This window comes from Selaginella moellendorffii, unplaced genomic scaffold, assembly GCF_000143415.4.
Source record: "Selaginella moellendorffii unplaced genomic scaffold, v1.0 SELMOscaffold_3, whole genome shotgun sequence".
NCBI classification, from domain to species: domain Eukaryota; kingdom Viridiplantae; phylum Streptophyta; class Lycopodiopsida; order Selaginellales; family Selaginellaceae; genus Selaginella; species Selaginella moellendorffii.
In genome coordinates, this window is record NW_003314264.1 from 2,673,729 (window position 1) to 2,698,236 (window position 24,508).

Consider the following 24,508-nt stretch of genomic DNA (forward strand, 5'->3'; position numbering starts at 1 on the left):
TCGATCATCGCCGCACGGCTGGCGCCCAGCGAGCCCTAAACCTAACTGCGATGGCGCGCGCAGGAATCAAACTTTATTCCTTATATCTTCCGGGAGGGAAGGGACTCGAACCCCTTGACAAAGTAGGGTTTTTGGTTAGAGAGATTCTAGGGATGGTGTGCGCCTTGCGCCCCGGCTCAAGATCCAGCTCCGCGACGGTAAGTCCTCGCAATGCCCGTTACGACGATGTGAAATTCTTGCATTGCTAGCACTGGATCTTTTCATTCTACCTGTTGTTCCAAAGAGTTTGTGAAGCTTTTAGTTTCTCGAGCTCACTCTTCTAAAACCTGAGATGCTTGGAAGAATGCAGCGTCATCGTTCCAAAGAGTTTTGTGAAACTTTTAGCTTCTCAAGCTCACTCTTCTACAACTTGAGATAAGAGTTATGTGAAACTTTTGAGATGCTTGGAAGAATGCAGCGTGATGAATGCTTTCGTTCCAAAGAGTTTTGTGAACCTTTTACTTTCTCGAGCTCACGCTTCTAAAACTTGAGATGCTTGGAAGAATGCAGCGTGAGCATGGATTTGGCGGACGGCCTGGGCGGTGAGGTCATCCCTTGTGCGGCCGACGAGGAGGTGTCCGTGTGCTACCAGTGCGGGCAGCTCTGTGAGAACAACTTCACATACTGCCACTCGTGCTTCGAGCAGCGCTCGCAGAGCGATTTTCGCAATGAGCAGCGCTGGAGGAACACGGAGAGCAGCCTCCAGAGTGCCGAGCTAGTCCTCCAGCGGGAGCGAGCCAACATCCGGCGGCTCGAGGCCACGGTCTCGGCTTTCCGAGCGATGCTACTCCAGGCCATTCATCCCGACGTGACCATCGAAACTGGCGATGGTGATACCACTCCGGCACACCGAGCAGTCCTGGTATGCTTTCCGTATCTCTTAAGTTGCCCTTGCACACAGGAGTTTTTCTTTGTGTTCTTCGTTCTCTCCAGGCGAGTCGATCCCCGGTTTTCAATGCCATGTTTGAGCACGAGCTCAAAGAGAAGACTTGTGCTGTTATCCGCGTCGCTGATGTTCCCACGCCAGCCATGCGCGCTTTGCTTCTCTACTTGTACACAGGTGAAATTCGATCAACCTCTCTCGCTGTCTCCCTTTTATTTTCCTTGAGCTCGATCTCCTCGCTACTTCTCCAGGGGAGCATGACACCAAAGTTATGAAGGATCACGGGATGGCCTTGTTGGCCGCGGCTCACAAGTACGACATCCCGGACCTCAAGAAGATCTGCGAGACGGCCGTCTCGGTTCATGCTTCCAACGCGCTCGAGGTGCTGCAAAACGCGCGGCTCTACGATGCCAACCATTTGAAGCGCGTGTGCATCGAGTGCATTGCCAGGAACATCAAGCAGCTCGCGTTTGCGGACGAGTTCCGGCAGCTCGTGTTCAAGAACGAAGATCCAGAGGCCGTCTTGGATATCATCCAGACACTTGCACATTCGTGCTGAAAGAAAAACGATCCTGGAAGTTCTGGAGTAATTCTAGTGTTAGTCAACTAGAAGTAGAAGCATCAAGCTGTGATGTAGCAGCCATAGAAGTGCCAATTCCAAATGATTGTGGGCAACCCTAAACTCTATGTGGCATAGCCAATATCATCCTTCATCACCATTGGACGAAGCTAAAAGTAAGTAGATTTCTTTTATCCTAAGTGCAATGTGATTGTCTCAAACTCATGAACCAATGCATGTCTCTTTAATCCATGGCTTTCACCCACAATGAGCCTCTCTCTGGCCTGAGATTAGTCTCCCCTTTTTATCGCTTTATATATATAGAATATAGATTAGAATACTAAGATTTAAGAAAATTAATAAACTCAGAAAAAATTAAAATAGAATATATACTTTTTATAAATATTAGATGCAAAGTATAAGCAAAGGATATGAATATATTTTTATGTTATATATATATATATGTGTGTGTGTGTGTGTGTGTGTGTGTTTATGAATAAATATGTAACACTAAGGTTTAAGAACATTAATATTACTCAGAGCCAGAGAAATGGCTCCTGGGTGTGCTGGAGGGTTTTGGATTGGAATTGGTTCCACCAGATGAGGCCTTGGCCATCAATGGTGCCATTGTTTCCTGGAAAAATCAAGTGTTTTTCAATTGATCACTAAGCATTTATAGATACCCAATTGCAACATTGGTGATTGATGCAAGCTTGTGTATCTCTTCCTTGGAAGCTCTCTTCCTCACCTATACAATGGCAATGGATCAAGCACAGGCCAATCTTAAGGATCCTAGCGAAGAAATCCAGGAAAAAATCATTTTTTATTTTCCGTGCTAGAACTCTTCTTACCTTGGAGGTGAGGATTGTGGCATCCTGTTGTAAGAAGAAAATCATGTGGCTCATGAGATTGAAGCATCTGGTGAGCTGATCATCATGCCTCCCAGCTCGCCAAAGCTGCCAATGTGATCAATTGCCTTCTGGAACACCTTGGTGTTAAGTGTGATCCCATTGCTCACCCCCCTACATTTCAAAGGAGTCACGAACATCATTAGAATGCCTATTTCAAACTATTGCTATAAGTGTTTCCTAGAGAGAAAGAAGAAAAGAAAAATGAATTCCTCAAAGACTATCTAAAGCGAAAGAAAAGGCATCAAAAACCAATATGGTATGCATCCCAGGCAATCATAAGCAATTCTTATGTGGCAAGTATTAGAGCTTTAAGTGAGAACTTATAATGGCAGCACTTTGCCTTGAATTTACACTTGCTTTCTTCTTAATAGTTATACTTGATGTAGCGCATGTGGTTTTTCCCCTTTATCCTATGGTGATTTACTATAGGATAACACCACGAAGTGGAACCGAAACCCTCTATGTGCCTAAGGTGGCATTCTCCATTCATAACCATGTTACATAAGGACCACAGCAAGAAACAACTTCATATGTGGAACCCAAGGTTCAGGGCCTTGGGCCACTAAACGAAGGAATGGTGCCAAACTCCCAAGCATGGAGCCAATGAGTGATGGAACTGAATCACGGAGCAACTCTCGAGCATACAGCCCAAGGAGTGAAGGGATAGGAGCCCAGAGCGACTTGGAACAGTCCTAGAGAAACCAACATCCCTTTGCCAAGACTAGCATGCAAAACGGAGTCAAACAGAATCTGGTACTATTTCGGCATACCGGTGGCCTAACGCAAGGACATGGGTACTCCACCAGCTAGCATGGAATGGAACTTGGGCTTAGACCCAAGCTAAACGTAGAACAAGGACAGGCACGCAAGTGGGAGCTAAACTATGCCTCAAGTTAGTTGGCTATGCTCAACCTACCCACTATCCCTACTATACATTTGAAACCCCCCCCACCCCCCCCCCTTGAGGAACACACGCTTTGGGCTTTCACCCCAAGCCTCCTTTAGTATCAAGAGTTAGTTTCTAGGACAAGCTCGAAACTTACTAAATATGGAATCCGTCGATATGCTAAATGAGCAAATCTATACACTTTCCATAAATAGCATTTAGGACCAAAATGAGACTAACACAAAAGGCATGATAGTGAGGGTGTTTTGCAGACATGGTAAGCTATTATTTAGTGAATATTGAGGGACCAATCTCAATATTGCAGGGGTTCTTGATACTAGCAAGTGCAAGCCAATGACAGGAGTTTCTCAATCTAGGCCAAGTATGCTCGGCAAAAAACACATAGGGTTCCTACCTTATGTTTATCCGATTTAAGTGCATGGTCATTGACTAGTTTCTCAACTAGCTCAAGTGGGAACTAATAATGGGCCCAGCAATACCGACCTCTTGCCGTCATGGCAGTAAGGAAAGAATATCCGAAAGGATTAGCCGACAGGTAACTTTCGATACCCGAAGTCACATTCGCGACACTCTCCCCCCCTAGGGAAGATCAACGTCTTCGTCGATGCATACTCCAGTCTAGAATACCGCCAAGGAAACAACTCCAGAAAAAGTTCACGGTATTCACACTATATGAGAAATGCACCAACTTAAATGAGTTGGGGTAACCTCTTTATCTAACGCGGATGCACTACCCACTCAAACACCTTCCGGCCATTGCCGACAAGGAAATGACTAACGGAGTTAGCCACCCTTGCTGTTTTAGGTGTCACCCATCTTACAAAAGTGTGATATGCCCCTGCCCGCAAAGACATAGAGAGAGAAGCCACAGGCCCCAACCCTCATGAGCAAAGAAACCAAACCTGTCGGTAAGGTTTAGATAGACTACTGTAAATAGGTGTAAGGAACCAACTCCCCGAGGTGTCGTAGGCTAAAGGATCCCCGAAAGCATGACTGAAATGATAAAGAGTTCATCAGGTGGGACCGAGTCTGAGATCGAGTCTAAGACCGACTATAAGACGAAGTTCAAGATAGAGTCAGGAATCGAGTCCGAGGCTGACTCGGAGACCAAGTTCGAGACTGAGTTCAAGACCGAGTTTGAGACAGAGTCCGAGATCCAAGATCGGGTCCGAGATTGAGTCCGAGGTCGAGTCCAAAGTCGAGTTCAAGATCGGGTCCGAGATCGAGTCCGAGATCAAGTTCGAGACCGAGTCCGAAGTCGGGTCCGAGATCGGGTCCGAGATCGAGTCTGAGACTGAGTCCGAGTACTAATACAGGTCAAGGGGGGAAAGCCCAAAGCGGGCGTCTCCCCGAGGGGGGTGGGGGGGGGGGAGGGGCTGCAGGGGGTTCCAAAAGTATAGTAGGGATAGTGAGGTCCAGGAACCAGTCTTGAAGGAACTCTTCAGTGGTGCTTCCAAACTGACTTGAGGTAAAGACTGGGGCCGAGGGGCTTTGGGTGGGAGTGAGCATGAACTCGGGTGGTGCCGGAAGGGCCACCCAAGGAAGTGCTCAAGAGCAGCTCCCACTCCCGAAAGGGAAACCAACTATGGTGCTCCCGGCTCATATGGAGTGGTGCCCCACTTGAGTACCTTGTGGCTCATTGGTCTTCGCCCTTCCTAGGGGCTTGGGCCTTCCCTTTGGGATGGAAGTGGGGGGTAGAGGTACCCATACCCGGCCGTTAGGCCACAGTGTTTTGCCCCGGTGTCCCGAAGCAAGTGTTACATCCAAGGTTTGGGATTTAGAGGGTCCCATAATCAAGTCTTGTGGTACCAAAGGATGTTAGGAACCTGGAGGCTTGGTGTGCTTGGCTGCTTGTGCTTGCGGGGAGTGTAGCTGAACCTTAAGTCTAGTCTAACCCGGGGATGGGGATTGGGAGAGATTTGGGAATTTGTGGATGGATGGTTAACACTTCGTTGCTTGTGCAGTGCGTAGTTGAAACCAAGTAGGACCAAGTAGGAACTAGTACAATAGGTGGGAACCTTGGCGAGGGAACTTAGCAAAAGCCAAGGCAGTGTTGGTTGGATAGACTAGATAAGCTGATAAATTGGAAAGGAAAAATTTGTGGCTTACAATTTGGTATCAGAGCCTTTTCTTTAGTTATAGTGAAGGATAGAGGCGGATTGTTGGGAGATGGCAAAGGTAGGGCAGAAACGAATCAAGGTGGAGACAGAACCTCATCCAGAGCTGGAGCCTCCGGTCAAACAAGAGGCTATGGATGAGGAATCCTTGCATGAGGAGGACTCTAGTGAGGAAACTTCCAAACAGGAGTCCGGTGGTGAGGTTCGGTCGTCCAAGGCTCGATTGAATGTTCTGGAAGGACAATTGGCACAGACCAATGCCTTGCTGGAGACTCTCGTACACAAGTTAAAGCGTGACTAGAAGCGGAAGAAAAGGCAAAAGACTGCGGATGCTGGCAATGCAGAAGGTGTGGACCCTTCGGCAGGGACTGAGGCAAAACCAAACAAGGTCAAACAGACCGAAGTGGAATCAATCCCTCAGGCAGTTCCCAAGTACAAACCAAAGCCCCCACCGGTCTTCAAGGGAGTGAACGATTATAAGGTGGTGGAGGATTGGTTTTACGATATGGAGGATTACTTTCGTGCATTGCGGTTACCAAGCTCGGAGAAGGTCCTATGTGCAAAACCATACTTGGCGGATAATGCCAAGTCTTGGTGGAGAACGACGGAGGCCAACGAAGGACCGGTGGCCACTTGGGAAATGATGAAGGCGAGGATCCGCGTGACATACGTTCCTCCGAATGCTACTCTGCACCTAGGATGAGCTAAGTAGGCTGAAGCAAACCAGAACCATTCAAGAGTATGTGAATGGATTTATGACAAAGAGGATACTAGTCACGGATATGGGTGATATGGATGCGTTCCATGCCTTTATATCAAGCTTGCAAACTTGGGCTTGCGGCGAGGTGATGTGTTGGAACCCGAGCAATTACAAAAAAGCGTTGGATGCGGCTATCAAGGTGTATTTCAATGATAACCTGTGAAAGGGAAACACGACGGGGTCGGGGTCCACGTTTAGCAAAGGGGCCAAACCAAGGGGAACATATAACAAAGGGAAATTCAAGAAGAGTTTCTCTAAGAATGAGTCCTTGGAGTTCCGGAAAGGTAGATCCGGTGGCCAGCAAGCGAGTACGTGGGGGAGTCAAGCAAAAAGAAACAAACCTACGGATAAGAAAGGCAAGTCGGTTAGTAGTGTGGGAAACAACGTATGCTACAACTGCGGTGAAGCGGGATACTTCTCGAGGGAATGTCCCTACCCGAAGAAGGCCAAAGCCAATATGGCCATTAAGTCGGGTGAAATCCAAACTGAGGTACGTGATTTAGTCCCTAACTCAAAGTTACTCATTACACGAACAACTTTGGTAGAGAGTCGTTCGTGACATCTACTAGCCCTCCGAGGGAAGCTTGGAGGTAGCTTTGTTAAGATCTTTATTGACACGGGTGCTTCAGATAATTTTGTGGCTGCAGACATAGTCCGCCAAGCCGGACTAACGGTGCAGCGGCTGGGCAAACCAAGGACTATAGAATTTGTTCAAGGCAGCCAAAGCACCGATGAAATACTTCAACAAGCGAGAGTCGAAGTAGGGACATGGAAAGTAGACATGGATTTCACCGTGTTGGACATGGCAGGATTTGACGTAATCTTCGGGATGGATTGGTTCAATCGATTCGTGGTAGCCCTGCATGGACAAGGTAGGAACCTTGTGTACTAGCGAATGCCCAAAGAAGAAGATCTAGGGTGGAGGCCCAAGATCTAAAGGTAGGGCAATGCAAGGCTAAAGATTCCTGCCTAAACCTAGTGTCCATGAGAGGACAACTCACTAAAGAAACCAAGGTAGCATTTTTGTGCTTACTTTCGGTGAAGAGTGATAAAAAGATGGGAATGGAAGAAGTACCTTTAATGATCCAGTGGGTGTTGGATCAATTCCAGGATACCATGCCGAAGGAGCTACCGGCGGGGTTACCCCCCGCACGACCGATAGAACATAAGATTGAGTTGGTTGAGGGTGTTGAGGCGATGGTTCGTCCCCCCTATCGTTTGAACGAAAAGGAATTCGAGCAGCTCAAGTGCCAACTAGAGGAGTTGGTGGACAAAGGGTATGTTAGGTTGAGCAAGTCGCCATATGAGGCACCGGTGTTATTTGTGAAAAAGAAAGATGGATCTATGCGCATGTGCATAAACTACCGGTTGCTCAACAAGTATACAAAAAAGAACAAGCACCCTTTGCCAAGGATTGAGGACTTGTTTAATAGGTTGGGAAAGGCAAAATACTTCTCGAGGATTGACCTAAAATCAGGATACTACCAAATCAGGGTAGCAGAGGAAGATGTCGAGAAGACAACCTGTTGAACAAGGTATGGGAGCTTTGAGTTTTTGGTGATGCCCTTTGGGTTATGCAATGCGCCGGCAATGTTTTTGGTGTTGATGAACCACATCTTTGTACCCTATCTGGATCACTTTGTGGTCATCTATATTGACGACATCCTGATCTATAGCGAAACGCTAGAGAAGCATGCTGAACACTTGATGAAAGTGTTTGAGAAATTAAAGGAACACCAACTGTATGCTAACGAGAGCAAATGTGACTTTGCTCAACAAGAGGTAAAGTTTCTTGGGCATGTGGTGGGCAAGGACGGGCTCAAAGTGGACCCTGAAAAGGTCCAAGCGATCCAGGATTGGGAGTGACCATCGAATGTACACGAGTTAAGGGCATTCTTGGGGCTATGCAACTACTACCAAAAGTTTATCAAACACTATTCGAGAGTAGCCCTACCCTTAACGGACCAAACGGGAAAAGGGAAGATAGTATGGACAGCCGAATGTGAAGGGCATTTGTCCACCTCAAAGGGAAGTTGAGGAAGGCTCTCGTGTTGGCATTACCAAACTTTAGTAAAGACTTTAAGGTAGAATCGGATGCTTTAGACTTTGCATTGGGCGCAGTTTTGAAGCAACACAACCATCCAATAGTATTCTTCTCGAAGAAGTTGGACAAGGCTCAACGAAAATGGCCTGCCCACGAGAAGAAATTGTTTACGGTGGTTAAAGTGCTCAAGGAGTGGCGACACTACCTTGGGAGACACTTCAAGGTTTACACGGACAATGTGGCAACGAAACACTTCTTGTCACAGCCCGACCTGAGGGGAAACAAGGTTAGTGGGCCAATGTTTTGGCCGAGTTTGATTGCGAGATTCTGTACAAGCCTGGGAAGAGCAACATCATGGTAGATGTGCTAAGTCGAAAAGCAAGCTTGAAGTTGGTGATATCCAGTGCAACAACAACCTTTTGGGATGATGTGCGGATAGCATATGAGAATGATGGTCTAGCACAAGAAGTGTTGCTGCGGAATCTAGAGGCACGGGAAGCTCACCAGAGAGATGAGTTGCCAACGGAAGAGAAAATAGGCTATGCGGAATGCAATGGACTCATCTATTACAAGTAAACGAGGGTGTATGTCCCAAAAGGGGAACTAAGGAAGGTAGCCTTAAAAGAGTGTCATAATGGACCTCTTGCAGGACACGGCGGAGTGCCCAAGATGATGGGCTTACTCAAGAGGAAGTATCATTGGCCAGATATGGTTAAGGACGTCCAAGACTATGTAAAGACATGTTCAACATGTCAGCAGGTCAAAGCCGTGACTAAGGCTAGTGGGGGCTTGTTGCAAAGCATCCCAATTCCAGATTGTCAGTGGAAATGTCTTACGATGGACTTCATCACGGGACTCCCCCCAAGCGAGGGGTTCGATGCGATATTCGTGGTGGTGGACCGTTTCGAAGATGGCACATTTCATACCCACCACAATGGAAGTGGATGCAGAAGGTGTGGCAAAGCTGTTCTTCGAATAAGTAGTTTGAGTGCGGGGAAGGCCAGAAGAGATTATCTCAGACCGAGATAAAATCTTCACTAGTAAGTTCTGGAGAACTCTCCTGGAACAATATCACACCAAGTTGAAATTCAGCACAGCCTATCACCCACAAACAGGTATGGGGTATTAAGTCAGGTTTGATGGCACTAACACTTCTTGACAGACGAACAAACGGAAAAGGTGAATAGGCAGCTGGAGGATTATTTGCGATGTTATGTCTCGGGAGACCAAACCGATTGGGTAAGTCATTTGGGACTTGCGGAAATGTGTTATAACAACTCACCACATTCGAGTATCGAGGTGAGTCCATGGGAAGTCATCAATGGGCGAGCTATTGAAGGTCCTGTGGAACTCGGCATAGCCGAGTATCATGGAGAGTTACCCGCAGTGGAGGCATTCATAGCAGAAAGACTCAACATTTAGAATCTAGTGAGGGATTCCTTGGAACAAGCTCAACAAAGGCAAACCAAATACGTGAACCAGAAGCGTCGGGATGTAGAGTTCTAAGCTGGGGAGAAGGTGTGGCTGAATAGCAAGAACCTCAGGCTGCGAAGTGGGATCAGCCGAAAGTTGACCCAAAGGTAAAAATGCATGTATTCCTGGAAATGAGATCTTGAGTTCCTTGAGCAGGTTCGCAGGGCCTTACAAGATTGAGGCACAAATCGGTAAAGTGGCTTACCGTCTCCGACTTCCTCGAAAGATGGGGAAGATGCACCTAGTATTCCATGTGAACTTACTCAAGCCATACTTTGAGGATCCGCTTCGCAAGGACCAAGTAAGACCTTTACCTGAGGTTATCCAAGGGGAGGAGGAATACGAAGTTGAGGCCATCCTCAATGCACGCAAGAGCAAGCAACAAGGACGCGAGGTGAGAGAGTTCCATGTGAAGTGGAAAGGATTTTCACACTGCGAAGCAACATGGGAACCGGAGGAGAACCTAGCAAACGCGCGAGATTTAGTGGAGGAATTTCTGCAAGGCAGAACTCTATGTACTTATGCAAAGTTCAATTAAAGTATCAATTTGTGAAGTTGAGCAATGGCATGTGTTAGGACCCGAAGGCGTGTCGAAGGTAAGCTAATTAACATGGGTTAGCTAGGTCGCCCAGGCGTAGGAAACTACGCCGACTCCCTACGGGGATGTCAAATCCATAGACATATTCTACGGAGGTTGGGTTCGAGTCCCAACCCCCTAGTAAAGCAAGGCTAGGTTCAAGTCCCAACCCCATACTAGGGCGTGGTGAGGTGAGGGGTATAGGGACACTTATATCCTGTTGTCATGAGCTCTTAGTTGGGGAGGCTAACTTAGGCACACCGTTAAATGGGGGGATGCCCCCAGAGACATGGTCAACAAGTCGTAGGATACAATGTGGGCATCAAACTTCTTCTATGGGTGGTGGAGTTGTAAGGAACCAACTCCCCGAGGTGTCGTAGGCTAAAGGATCCCCGAAAGCATGATTGAAATGATAAAGAGTTGAGGTAAACTGACTTGAGGTAAAGACTGGGGCCGAGGGGGGTGGGAGTGAGCATGAACTCGGGTGGTGCCAGAGGGGCCACCCAAGGAAGTGCTCAAGAGCAGCTCCCACTCTCGAAAGGGAAACCAACTACAGTGCTCTCGGCTCATGTGGAGTGGTGCCCCACTTGAGTACCTTGTGGCTCATTGGTCTTTGCCCTTCCTAGGGGCTTGGGCCTTCCCTTCGGGATGGAAGTGGGGGGTAGAGGTACCCATACCAGGCCGTTAAGCCATGGTGTTTCGCCCCAGTGTCCCGAAGCAAGTGTTGCACCCAAGGTTTGGGATTTAGAGGGTCCCATGATCAAGTCTTGTGGTACCAAGAGATGTTAGGAACTTGGAGGCTTGGTGTGCTTGGCTGCTTGTGCCTGCAAGGAGTGTAGCCGAACCTTAAGTCGAGTCTAACCCGGGGATGGGGATTGGGAGAGATTTGGGAATTCGTGGATGGATAGCTAACACTCTGTTGCTTGTGCAGTGAGTAGCTGAAACCAAGTAGGACCAAGTAGGAGCTGGTACAATAGGCGGGAACCTTGGCTAGGGAACTTAGCAAAAACCAAGGCAGTGTTGGTCGGATAGACGAGGTAAGCTGGTAAATTGAAAAGGAAAAATTTGTGGCTTACAATAGGCAGTTAAAGTTGTTTACACAGTTACACCCTTTTAATGGAATAAGATACATCGACAGAGAGAGGGGTTATGTGACCAATCGACAGTAGCTACCCCATGACTAGAGATTTCATCATGCACACGAAGTGCCGAAGATAATCTACCTATATTAGCCCAAACTCAAAGATCAATAGATGGACAATACTAAAGTCATAAACAATGATATCTTAAAGACTTAATTATCAGTGAATAAATCTTATATTAAAACACAAAAGTATTCCAAGTAAGTTATCATCCGATAAACCAGTATAATAGTATAGGAACCACCAAGATCATTATTTTGTAAAACATAGGATTCACCATCCAACAAAATTCAATAGCAAGTATATCATCAAGTAAACTCAATGAGAAAACTTAAATATAAAAGATTGTAAATAGTATGCCAAATAACTTACCAAAGATAACTCATAGAACACAAAATATTATTAACCGGCAAGCAAAATGCTCACGAATGTATCACCTAAAGGAAATAACATTCTAATCTATCAGAATTAACTCGAGTAATAATCAATAAAACAGAATGAATGTGGTAAGACCAACAAACACCCATTCATGCCAACTATCACAGAAGCCAATCTGAACAGATCCCAATCAACAATACCAAGGAACCAGAGTTGCTCAAACAAGCATCGGCAACATCCTATTGATGTCTCAACCCAAGAGACCAATCTGGAACAAACCACAAAGGACATGTGGAATTGGGAAAAGCCAAAAGTTATCAAAGAGAATAACTAATTATCATGAAAGATCACCAATCATCCCATCAATAGAAAGATGCATAATCATCATTGAAGAAGGAATCCATTATCCCGAAGAACAGCAAATCATTCTATATCAACAACAATCAAGCAAAACCATTTGACAAGGATAATTAATTATCCTAGATGATAGTCAATCATCATTAATGATTGCTATATGCAAATACTAACTTCATCATCGAAGATATGAGTCAAAATGCCTTCCCCAACTACTCCTAACAAATGGTCCACAAGCATGAAAACTCAAGGAACCAAAAGCTCGAAGAAGCCTATAGCCAAGTCTTGCCTAACAATGATCACAAGTTTTGCATGAACTAACTTCAATGCTAAAGAAGAAATTATGGCACAACCCACAATATTTTCCTCAACACATCCATAAGATAAACTTTATAATGCCAAAGCTATTGAAGAATATATCTGCATCAATCCAAAAGCTAAGCACAATGAAGTTATGCTCAACAAGTGATCATTTAATCGATCCTCTATGAATCCATCTATAGCAAAATGTAACTCACTTCATAACAAGCTCAAGAAGAATCATTAATGATCAATATATCCCAACTAAAATTCAATAAGGATTCAATCACTTCGATATCAATCACTAACTCTTTATCTCATAAAGTTAACGTTGTCCATGACTAAATCACTTTTCAAGGAAAAGCTAAAGCTCATCCTCTACTAAAAAATCTCGTCTAGAACATAGCTAACTCAAGCTTGCCACTTAGTTCGTTTGAACGTCAACACAGTTGCTAACTAGCAAATGCACGAATGTCAATAACACAAAACCATAGCCAAATCATCAACACTATCTTCATCGAGACTAATGAAACTCAAAGTCAATCCTAAAGAGAAACATCTCATCTCACTTGAATCTCAACATCAATAATGTCAATGACAAGGCATCACTTTAATGCCATCAGCACCAGAATAAAACTAGAAGAAAGCAAAGGTGAATTACCACTCAAACTTTCTAGCAACCAAGCTAACCAAAGTCGAAGATACTTTAGTCAGTATCTGAGATTAGTTCTTCCATAATACTCAACTACAAATAACACTTTATCAAGGAGTAATTCACCACATCCAAGACTTAATAAAATCCAACACCGCGAACTAAATGCAACCAAATGATATTGATAAAGGTAGAATCGATATACCAATATGGAAAAACCATGTAAGTCTAACGACACGATCCTCTGCAACATTATCTAGTAAAGCAAGTTTATCACTGCTAAATCATCATCGAGTGAAGCAAGTGTCAACAGTCCTTTGATAAAGTCTATAAGCAATCACTAGTTGCCAAGCAACTAACAAGCACTTTTTCAACTTGCCTTTTATAAAACCCAAACACTAAACTCACATCAAGTCATATACTTGTTTAATATGAAAGTAATATCCCAGGTATGAGATAAAGGTTCATGACCAAGCACGAATTAAATGACCACTCGAATCCAACTCAACCGCAATAAACTCACTAACACATCTAGTCAATAGTTCTAAGCATGCCTTGAAGAGGCTAGCTATGCATGACCAACACTTAGTCGAAACTAAAGTGGAGACCATGAGATGGATTCATATTGGTACACAACCTCCTCATAAATAAAGATATAGTACAGGTACTAAGATCTCAACCTTAAACAATTAAGTTGGACATCACCATCCTCAGCTAAGGCGTAGGGCCACCAAGACTAAGTCAAGATCAATGAGAGCTCACTACTCTCATAGAGTCTAACGAAATGCAAGATGCAACCTGCCACCAAGCATAATGTTACAGAAGAAAGGCACAAGGGTCACCTTTCTAGAAAAGTGCAATAGCCACTTTTTTACACCAACTCTAGACTCTATCCAACTCAATTGCCTTAGCCCCAAAAGTTAGCATCCTTTTCAGGTTGCATCATATAAACTACTTACTAAGCTAACCGAAGTCAACTCCAATGTGAGACACAAAATCCCTAGGCCCCAAAGTGGAGCCGGAAGGGCGCCACATGGTAGTGGCCGAAGCGAGAGCCAAACGAGCGTAACACGTTTGGACCAAAAGCTCCGACTTGAAATGTCAAGAGCGGGAGTGGAACTCCCAACAAAGTGCTCGAGGAACGAGCACGAAGCAAGAAAAAGGCGAGGCTCCAAAAAGGGACCCAAAAGGACCAACACATGACACGTGGGAGTGTCCGAGATGGACTCGAGTCGGAGTCCGAAGTGGAGTCCGAGATGGACCCGAGTTGGAGTCCGAAGTGGAGTCCGAGATGGACCCCGAAGTGGAGTCCGAGATGGACCCGAGATGGAGTCCGAGATGGAGTCCGAAGTGGAGTCCGAGGGAGTCCAAGGTGGACCCGAGATGGACCCGAAATGGAGTCCGAGATGGAGTCCGAGATGGACCCGAGATGGAGTCCGAGATGGAGTCCGAGATGGACCCGAGATGGACCCGAGATGGAGTCCGAGATGGAGTCCGAGATGGAGTCCGAAGTCGAGACCGAGACCGAGACCGAGACCGAGACCGAGATCGGGACCGAGACCGAGACCGAGGCCGAGGCCGAGACCGAGCCCGAGCCCGAGTCCGAGTCCGAATCCGAGTCCGAGTCCGAGTCCGAGTCCGAGTCCGGAGCCTGAGAGGGTGAAAGCCCAAAGCGTTCGTCTCCCAGACCCTGGGGGGTTTGGTGAGCTCCAAAAGTATAGTAGGGGGAGGACTGCAGTGGAGCCAATTTGGCTAGGAAAGGCCAGTTTGGCCCAGGAAGGCCGGACCCAGTGTTGGGTGATGAGCTACCCACTGGGAAGTCCAAGACTAGAGTGAACACAGACCGACAAGCGGGGTAGCTTGGTGAAGTGTTCAAGAGCCGGCTCTAGTTCCCCCGGGAGATCAATTGGCTGATGCTCCCAGTCCAAGTGTGGGTGGCACTACCTACTTGGATACCTGATGTGGCTCAACGGAACCCGCTCTAAGCCCATGGCTAGAGCACCCAAGGGCAGAAGGCGAGGAGAGTACCCAGGTGGCTCGCGTAAGGCCACGGTGTTCCGAAATGTTGTCCCAAAGGCCCAGACTGTGGAAAGGAAGAGGAGCAGTCCTCTGGGGTAGTGACCAAGGACACAGTTGTGTGGTGAGGAAGTCCCAGAGGACCGTGGGAGTTAGTGGTCGGGCCTGTGGGTCTCGATCCAGTGGCAGTGTTGGCAAACATGGCCAGGGGCAGAAAGGGACTTAGTGGTCGGGCCTGTGGGTCTCGATCCAGTGGCAGTGTTGGCAAACACGGCCAGGGGCAGAAAGGGACTTAGTGGGGACTGACAGAGGAATATTGGGGAAGGCTATTCCCCTTGTCGGTGGGCATCCTAAGGATGCTAAGGAGTGGATCTGAGATGACCACTCACGGATGGTTTGCGTAGTCTTGGGGAGCCAAGACGGTTATGCAAGTGGTATTGGACTACCAGTGTGGCAAAGGTGATTAGGCATGGCCTTAACGTAACGGGCTGCTATGTCGGTGGTACCTTTGAGTGTCAGTCATGGGATCGGACACGTGGAGCACTTGGACCAAGTGCAAATGTTGAGTGGCATGGATGCCATTCTTGGGGCTAGCAAGTCCCAAGTCCTGGATTGGACTTATGGAGGTTGTGAATGAGACTCCTCCAAGTGGTCAGAGGTGTGGTTAAGTGACTAAAATAGAATGGAAAATTTAGTCACTTACAATTTGGTATCGGAGCTGTTCCTTAGTCCGACTTTTATTGGTGCTCAAGTATATCACCACTGGTGTTGGCAACGGAAGGTCCGAGAAGTGGGCCTATCCTTGAGGAGTAGCAGGTCGGGAAGATATGGCTCTCCATTACAGTTCATGTGTGAACTTGTAGACAAGGTGGTGGATAGAAAAGGGCCAATAATGGAACGACTTTGGGATCTTGGGAGCAGTATATGGTTTTCCTCAAAGAGTTGAGGATGTGATCCAGATGAGCGTTTGATTTAGCAAACTGACTAATGTAGTTGTGGTAAACAACTACAGTTGGGATCACAGGAAAGATAAAGACTCCAAAGCAATAAAGGAGTCACAAGATTTTCCTCATATAGTTGAGGTTGGTGCTCATGAATGTGAGACCAGAAGTAATGACCGTGGGAGGTCAAATACGGAAGAGGACTCAAGTCCTTGAAAAGGTAGCCGGGGCTACCTCTAATAAATGCTGGAACAACCCAAGGAGTTGGGGGTGTATTAAGTGGATGAGTTGGTGTTCTCATCACATGGACAAGTAGTCCTAAGGGGCAAGGGTTGCCCCCAGAGAACAAAATCAAGTGTCGGAGTAACACTTGTGAAAATAGTCCTTTTGAGTAGGACAGGAATGCAAGAAGTGTATTCCAGTGAGCTAGTGCCTCACAAATAGGACCTTACAGGTCTGTGGATTAACCAAGTCCAAAACTGCTGGATGACTCAAGTAGAGTCAACGGATGGTCCTAAAAGGACTGATGGAAGCATTTGGACTGAGGTGTGTTGTACCCCACAAAGGATGGGGGGGGATCATAGGATCCAAGGATGAGAACAGAGGGTATCTCATCGATGGCAAAATGTGCCATGCTAAAGTTATGGGAAAGGTGTTCCCATAAGAAAACAACTTTGACATAAAGTTGTGTGTGACCTCTATGGTGCAGTGCTAATGGATGGTTGGCATGAGAAAGAGCGGTGTTGGTCTTGGCAAAGACTTAGACACGAAGGGGAAATGTCATAGAGGTAAGCTCGTGGAGCCGATGGTGTGGAGACACCAAATGTGCCAAGGTGTGATACCTTGAGGCTATGTTGGTGGGTTCGTGAGAACCCCTTGCCAAAGGAATCCCAATGGAAATGGGAATAGCATAGCCTAAGCTGCAGAGCATGCAGTTGGAGTGTGGTGACCCAGATAATGATGGAGGTGTGAAAGCACCAAGCAATGAGTTGTAGGACTTGACCACTATGAGGCAACTAAGCAAGAGGTGCAAAATAACTGGTTAAACAGGTAGAAGGTAGCTACCCAAGACTTCTTAATAGCATAGGGAAGTTGGATATACCCTTACGGGCGATAAGTTGCTTGTGTTGCGATATAGTAAGTCAATGTCATAAAAGGAAATACTCATTGTCAAGAAAGCCATCATTGGGACACCTGAACACTCTAGAACACCAGAAGGTGGTGTTTGATGTCGCGAGGGCAATGGATAAAGCCCAAGGGACTAAGTCCCTAGCAAATGATGGATAGAAGGTGCTATCCAAATGTCCAAGGTTGCGGAGACAGGAGAGGACTGTCTACCCGAGTTGGACAAAGCTAAAAATGGAATTTTGGCAAGGCTAGTGATGGGCATGTAAAGGCCCATAAGCAACAATGTAATCCTAGTGTGTGGGATTATAAGGTGAGCATACCCGAATTGAGGAACCACTCCCTAGGCTATTGGGTAGGTTCATCCCTAAGAATACTTGCTAAAGCATGATAGAAAGTGCAAAGCTATCCTCCTGGTCTGGAGGAAAATGACCAAAGGAAAGGTGTGAAGCCAAAAAGCAAGAAGTAAGGGGATAGAACCGAACCGTAGGAATCAAAGGGCATAACTAAGGTTGGTTATGCCAGCTGGGAATGGAGAATCAAGTGGGGGCTCGAGGGTGTTGCCGTTAGCAACCGTGATGCCATGGAGAGTCTAAAATATGGAATTGTCCATGTTAGACTATGTGGCATTTGGAAGGCTTGCAAAAAGGGAGGCTTTAGCAAGCTGAGAGACAGAGTTCCTTCAGGGTTCCCAAAGACGATTCTAGGTAGCTTAGTACCTAGAAAGGCCAAGTGTAAATGGTTTATGGAACGCGCGAAATCAGAGTGGCGCAGCAGAAGCGTGGTCTTGAAGCTTGCCATGAGGCAAGGCTATCAAGGTTAGGGAAGTAGTTCCCGAGTGTTCAAGGAGAGGGCTTTGAACGAAAGTCGATGATCAAGGACTTTCACGCTTATGCAGGAACCATGTTACAGTGGTCGGAGGATTTGCCAAGCGAGATTGGCACGTCGGGGGAACAAATACCCTAGTTGAAGGTGATAACTTCAAAAAGGGTGGGCCATGTGGCCGAGCATGGAGGAGTCCATGCATGATCACAGACATGTCAAGTGAGAGGACTTGGCAGTGTGGAGGAACTAGGTTCCTAAGCTGTGATCTGTAGCGCGCTTTAAAAATAATTTGTGCACCGGCGTGGGGAGTCACGCCAGGCATCTTGTGTGATGCCGTCCGTAGATGCATATACGGAGGTTGGGTTCGAGTCCCGACCCTCTAGTGCTTGGGTTCGAGTCCCAAATCACTAGGGCGTGGTGATGGTTTGGAATATGAGGACACTCGTATTTCGGTGGTCATGGACTCTCAGTGGGGAGACTGGTTTGGGCACACCGCCAAGCGAGGGATGCCTCGGAGTCGTGATGCACGGTTAGATTGCTTAGTGTGAAAGCTCAGCATATCTAACTTGAACGCTTTGGTGCAAGTGGCACCAAGGTCGTGGTGAGTGAGATGGGGACACCTAATCTCAGTTGCTATGAACCCTTGGCCGTAAGGGCTGGCTTGGGTGCACCGCCAAGTGTGGGGGATGCCCCCGGGGTTATAGTCAACAACTTGGAGGTCTGGAAGACCAAGTACCTCTTGGCAACTCTGTTAAGGTGCCAAGGTGAGATCACTAGGTGATCTTATGGCCAGATAAGGACAAGGTCCTTGGTTGGCTAAGGAATGAAGTTCCTGGTTCAAAATGTTGAAATTGAATTGTTTAAGGTGGTGTGGCTTGGTCGTGATGACCAAGTGGGAAGAGCACCTAAGGGAAATAAACTATGTCCGTGCGATGGCATAGTGAGTCCGAGGAAAGTAGTCTCTATAAAAGACCCATGGGAGGGTCACGAAGTTGGGCCGTGGATAGAGCCCATAGCAGAAGATGCTAAAGAGACGTACTAGGGGTGAACACCCTCCGGACTTGGCAAAGAAGAGTCTTTGCTATGGAACCGAAACAATACCTCAAGGAGGGAGGTAGAGATTCGATGTTGCTTGGTGCAACAATCAACGGATAGGAGCAAAAGATGAGTGGCCAAAATAGGGCCATGGAATCCCTTGGAAGGAATCCAAGTGACAAAGTTAGACGAGGAACACTAATGTGTTGGACGCTAACAAGTTGCGGGAAAGGAAGTGTGTTTCCAAGGAGGGATTCCGAAATGCTCCGATTTGGCGAAAGTGGAAGCTCCAAGGGAGGGAGCGGTAAGGTAGCCAAATGATAGGGCCATGAACAGCCCTAGCATAAAGTATGATAACTGGAACTTTGGCACGAAATAGAAGAGAGGATGATGGTGCCCTCGAGTAGAGAACTTCCTAGGATGGGAAGTGGAGTTGCACAAAAGGTGTAAGGCAAGGTGTCGGAGACACCTAGGAAATTGACTCCAAGAAGTCAAAATTCAAAGTTCCAAAGTGCAAAGGTTATATCGATGGAAATTGAGACTACTCGAGAAGGAGTAGTGGGATTGGCTTAGAGAAGGGTCTCTAAGAGGTTTAGCAAGAACTAAACCAATAAAAGGAGAGAACCACTATATGTGGTCCAATCAGTCTCTAAGTTGGAGAGACTACCCTCCTTAGAGGATATGCAAAAGGCATAATGAGCCTTCAATGTCCAACCATTGACAAATATGGAGAAGGCATGGTGAGCCTTCAATGTCACACCATTGACAAATATTGGCTACACGCCAAGGATGGAAATGATAACATATGCGGGTGTTACTTTATAAAATGGTTCACCGTTCGATGAGGACATCGAACTTCGTCTATGGGTGGTGGAGTTGTGAGACACAAAATCCCTAGGCCCCAAAGTGGAGCCGGAAGGGCGCCACATGGTAGTGGCCGAAGCGAGAGCCAAACGAGCGTAACACGTTTGGACCAAAAGCTCCGACTTGAAATGTCAAGAGCGGGAGTGGAACTCCCAACAAAGTGCTCGAGGAACGAGCACGAAGCAAGCAAAAGGCGAGGCTCCAAAAAGGGACCCAAAAGGACCAACACATGACACGTGGGAGTGTCCGAGATGGACTCGAGTTGGAGTCCAAAGTGGAGTCCGAGATGGACCCGAGTTGGAGTCCGAAGTGGAGTCCGAGATGGACCCGAGTTGGAGTCCGAAGTGGAGTCCGAGATGGACCCGAGATGGAGTCTGAGATGGAGTCCGAAGTGGAGTCCGAGGTGGACCCGAGATGGACTCGAGTTGGAGTCCGAAGTGGAGTCCGAGATGGACCCGAGATGGAGTCCGAGATGGAGTCCGAGATGGAGTCCAAGGTGGACCCGAGATGGACCCGAAATGGAGTCCGAGATGGAGTCCGAGATGGACCCGAGATGGAGTCCGAGATGGAGTCCGAGATGGACCCGAGATGGACCCGAGATGGAGTCCGAGATGGAGTCCGAGATGGAGTCCGAAGTCGAGACCGAGACCGAGACCGAGACCGAGACCGAGATCGGGACCGAGACCGAGACCGAGGCCGAGGCCGAGACCGAGCCCGAGCCCGAGTCCGAGTCCGAATCCGAGTCCGAGTCCGAGTCCGAGTCCGAGTCCGGAGCCTGAGAGGGTGAAAGCCCAAAGCGTTCGTCTCCCAGACCCTGGGGGGTTTGGTGAGCTCCAAAAGTATAGTAGGGGGAGGACTGCAGTGGAGCCAATTTGGCTAGGAAAGGCCAGTTTGGCCCAGGAAGGCCGGACCCAGTGTTGGGTGATGAGCTACCCACTGGGAAGTCCAAGACTAGAGTGAACACAGACCGACAAGCGGGGTAGCTTGGTGAAGTGTTCAAGAGCCGGCTCTAGTTCCCCCGGGAGATCAATTGGCTGATGCTCCCAGTCCAAGTGTGGGTGGCACTACCTACTTGGATACCTGATGTGGCTCAATGGAACCCGCTCTAAGCCCATGGCTAGAGCACCCAAGGGCAGAAGGCGAGGAGAGTACCCAGGTGGCTCGCGTAAGGCCACGGTGTTCCGAAATGTTGTCCCAAAGGCCCAGACTATGGAAAGGAAGAGGAGCAGTCCTCTGGGGTAGTGACCAAGGACACAGTCGTGTGGTGAGGAAGTCCCAGAGGACCGTGGGAGTTAGTGGTCGGGCCTGTGGGTCTCGATCCAGTGGCAGTGTTGGCAAACACGGCCAGGGGCAGAAAGGGACTTAATGGTCGGGCCTGTGGGTCTCGATCCAGTGGCAGTGTTGGCAAACACGGCCAGGGGCAGAAAGGGACTTAGTGGGGACTGACAGAGGAATATTGGGGAAGGCTATTCCCCTTGTCGGTGGGCATCCTAAGGATGCTAAGGAGTGGATCTGAGATGACCACTCACGGATGGTTTGCGTAGTCTTGGGGAGCCAAGACGGTTATGCAAGTGGTATTGGACTACCAGTGTGGCAAAGGTGATTGGGCATGGCCTTAACGTAACGGGCTGCTATGTCGGTGGTACCTTTGAGTGTCGGTCATGGGATCGGACACGTGGAGCACTTGGACCAAGTGCAAATGTTGAGTGGCATGGATGCCATTCTCGGGGCTAGCAAGTCCCAAGTCCTGGATTGGACTTATGGAGGTTGTGAATGAGACTCCTCCAAGTGGTCAGAGGTGTGGTTAAGTGACTAAAATAGAATGGAAAATTTAGTCGCTTACATCCAACCCCTTCACTAATTTGTACTGGCTTACGAAAACAGAATGGTTTTCAGACAAAGTGATCAACAGATTAGTCATTGAAATAGCTTAAGAAAATTTGTGGAAAATTTTCCATCCTAGAAAAAGAATGACTCTCAGTCCAAGAATACAAACTTTCAAGACTCAACTAATTTCTTCCTACTAACAACTTCACATAGTTTCACTTCGACACAAATTCTCATAATCCAATAATATGCTTTAGCTTTGAACATCTCTTTTTTTTTTTTTGCGCATACTTCCAACATCCCACACCAATATCCGCAAAATGCAAAACGATCATCGAAAGCTTGATCACGAAGACCATAACTTCGGATATCTACATTACACTAACACTCTTCTTCAATCATTCTCAAGATCCAACATAAAGCCAAAACACTAACAAGAAAAATGACATGGAAAATCAAGCTTTAAGGAAAATTCCTCATCACTCGAAATAACAATGCCACTGTAAGCGACTAATTTTTCCATTCTACTTTAGTCACTTAACCACACCTCCGTCCACTTGGAGGAGTCTCATTCACAACCTCCATAAGTCCAACTCAGGACTTGGGGCTTGCTAGCCCCGAGAATGGCATCCATGCCACTCAACCTTAGCACTTGGTCCAAGTGCTCCACGTGTTCGATCCCATGATCGACACCCCAAGGTACCACCGACGTATCGGCCCGTTACGCTAAGGCCATGCCCAATTACCTTGGTCACACTGGTGGTCCAACACCACCTGCATTCCAATCCCGTCTCTCAAAGACTGGGTCATTCGTCCATGAGGGATCATCCCAGATCCACTCCTTAACATCCTTAGGATGCCTACAGACATGGGGAATAGCCTTCCCCAATATCTCTGTTCCGGTCCCCACCAAGTCCCTTTCTGTCCTTGGCTGTGTTCGCCAACACTGCCACTGGATCAAGGCCCACCGGCTCGACCACTAAGTCCCACTATCCTCGAGGACTTCCTCACTGTGTGACTGTGTCCTTGGTCACCCCACCAGAGGGCTACCCCTCTTCCTTTCCACAGTCTGGGACTTTGGGACACCATTTCGGAACACCGTGGCCTTACGCGAGCCACCTGGGTACTCTCCCCACCTTTCGCCTTTAGGTGCTCTAGCCATGGGCTTAGAGCGAGGTTCCGTTGAGCCACGCCTGGTATCCAAGTAGGTAGTGCCACCCACACTTGGACTGGGAGCATCGGCCAGTCGATCTCCCGGGGGAACTAGAGCCGGCTCTTGAACACTTCACCAAGCTACCCCGCTTGTCGGTCTGTGTTCACTCTAGTCTTGGACTTCCCAGTGGGCAGCTCATCACCCAACACTGGGTCCGGCCTTCCTGGGCCAAACTGGCCTTTCCTGGCCAAACTGGCTCCACTGCAGTCCTCCCCCTACTATACTTTTGGAGCTCACCAAACCCCCCAGGGTCTGGGAGACGAACGCTTTGGGCTTTCACCCTCTCAGGCTCCGGACTCGGACTCGGACTCGGACTCGGACTCGGACTCGGACTCGGACTCGGATTCGGACTCGGACTCAGGCTCGGGCTCGGTCTCGGCCTCGGCCTCGGTCTCGGTCTCGGTCCCGATCTTGGTCTCGGTCTCGGTCTCGGTCTCGGTCTCGGTCCCGGTCTCGGTCCCGGTCTCGGTCTCGACTTCGGACTCCATCTCGGACTCCATCTCGGACTCCATCTCGGACTCCATCTCGGGTCCATCTCGGGTCCATCTCGGACTCCATCTCGGACTCCATCTCGGACTCCATCTCGGGTCCATCTCGGGTCCATCTCGGACTCCATCTCGGACTCCATTTCGGGTCCATCTCGGGTCCACCTCGGACTCCATCTCGGACTCCATCTCGGACTCCATCTCGGGTCCATCTCGGACTCCACTTCGGACTCCAACTCGGGTCCATCTCGGGTCTACCTCGGACTCCACTTCGGACTCCATCTCGGACTCCATCTCGGGTCCATCTCGGACTCCACTTCGGACTCCAACTCGGGTCCATCTCGGACTCCACTTCGGACTCCAACTCGGGTCCATCTCGGACTCCACTTCGGACTCCAACTCGGGTCCATCTCGGACTCCACTTCGGACTCCAACTCGGGTCCATCTCGGACTCCACTTCGGACTCCAACTTGAGTCCATCTCAGACACTCCCACGTGTCATGTGTTGGTCCTTTTGGGTCCCTTTTTGGAGCCTCGCCTTTTGCTCGCTTCGTGCTCGTTCCTCGAGCACTTCGTTGGGAGTTCCACTCCCGCTCTTGACTTTTCAAGTCGGAGCTTTTGGTTCAAACGTGTTACGCTCGTTTGGCTCTCGCTTCGGCCACTACCATGTGGTGCCCTTCCGGCTCCACTTTGGGGCCTAGGGATTTTGTGTCTCACAGCCACTTCCACTAACACAAGTGCTAGCGATGTCAATGCCTCAACTACACACTTTTCTCCATCCAATAACTTACTCCAAGTGTTAATGAGTAAATCAGCAAGCCATAGCAAGTGAATGCTATAACCTTTTCCTAACACCTCAATGGGAACCCTCAAAGAACAATGAACCAACTTAAGCTTAGCATAATGAATCACTATTGAGAATCCAATCGAAGGTACTACAATACTATTACATGCAAGTAGACTAGCTTCACTATCAACCACTTTGGGGTTGATTATCATTTAACCAAGCAACTTTGTAAACACATTACTCACAATCACATGGATATGATATAAGTATCACAATGACTTGATCATCAATTGA

The 24,508-nt window shown here is 47.9% G+C and overlaps 1 protein-coding gene across 2 annotated transcripts; it reads left to right on the forward strand.

The window, feature by feature from the left end:
• Positions 1-106: 106 nt before the first annotated feature.
• On the forward strand, positions 107-1,675 carry LOC9655272 (BTB/POZ domain-containing protein At1g55760). 2 transcript variants are annotated; one of them, XM_002963283.2, is made up of 4 exons: positions 107-197; positions 543-901; positions 973-1,099; positions 1,174-1,675. In XM_002963283.2, exons 2-4 carry the CDS (start codon positions 557-559, stop codon positions 1,479-1,481), a joined length of 780 nt encoding a protein of 259 aa, XP_002963329.1. In that variant the 5' UTR covers positions 107-197; positions 543-556; the 3' UTR covers positions 1,482-1,675. The 2 variants fall into 2 exon arrangements, with proteins under 2 accessions (XP_002963329.1, XP_024524345.1); XM_024668577.1 differs by having other exon boundaries at positions 124-197; positions 550-901.
• Positions 1,676-24,508: the final 22,833 nt, after the last annotated feature.

Excerpts from the sequence above, each read along its gene's own strand:
- LOC9655272 (XM_002963283.2), top strand. The coding sequence starts at position 557 with ATGGATTTGGCGGACGGCCTGGGCGGTGAGGTCATCCCTTGTGCGGCC. Across the intron at positions 902-972 it reads CGGCACACCGAGCAGTCCTG|GCGAGTCGATCCCCGGTTTT; the intron begins GTATGCTTTCCG and ends CGTTCTCTCCAG. Across the intron at positions 1,100-1,173 it reads GCTTCTCTACTTGTACACAG|GGGAGCATGACACCAAAGTT; the intron begins GTGAAATTCGAT and ends CTACTTCTCCAG.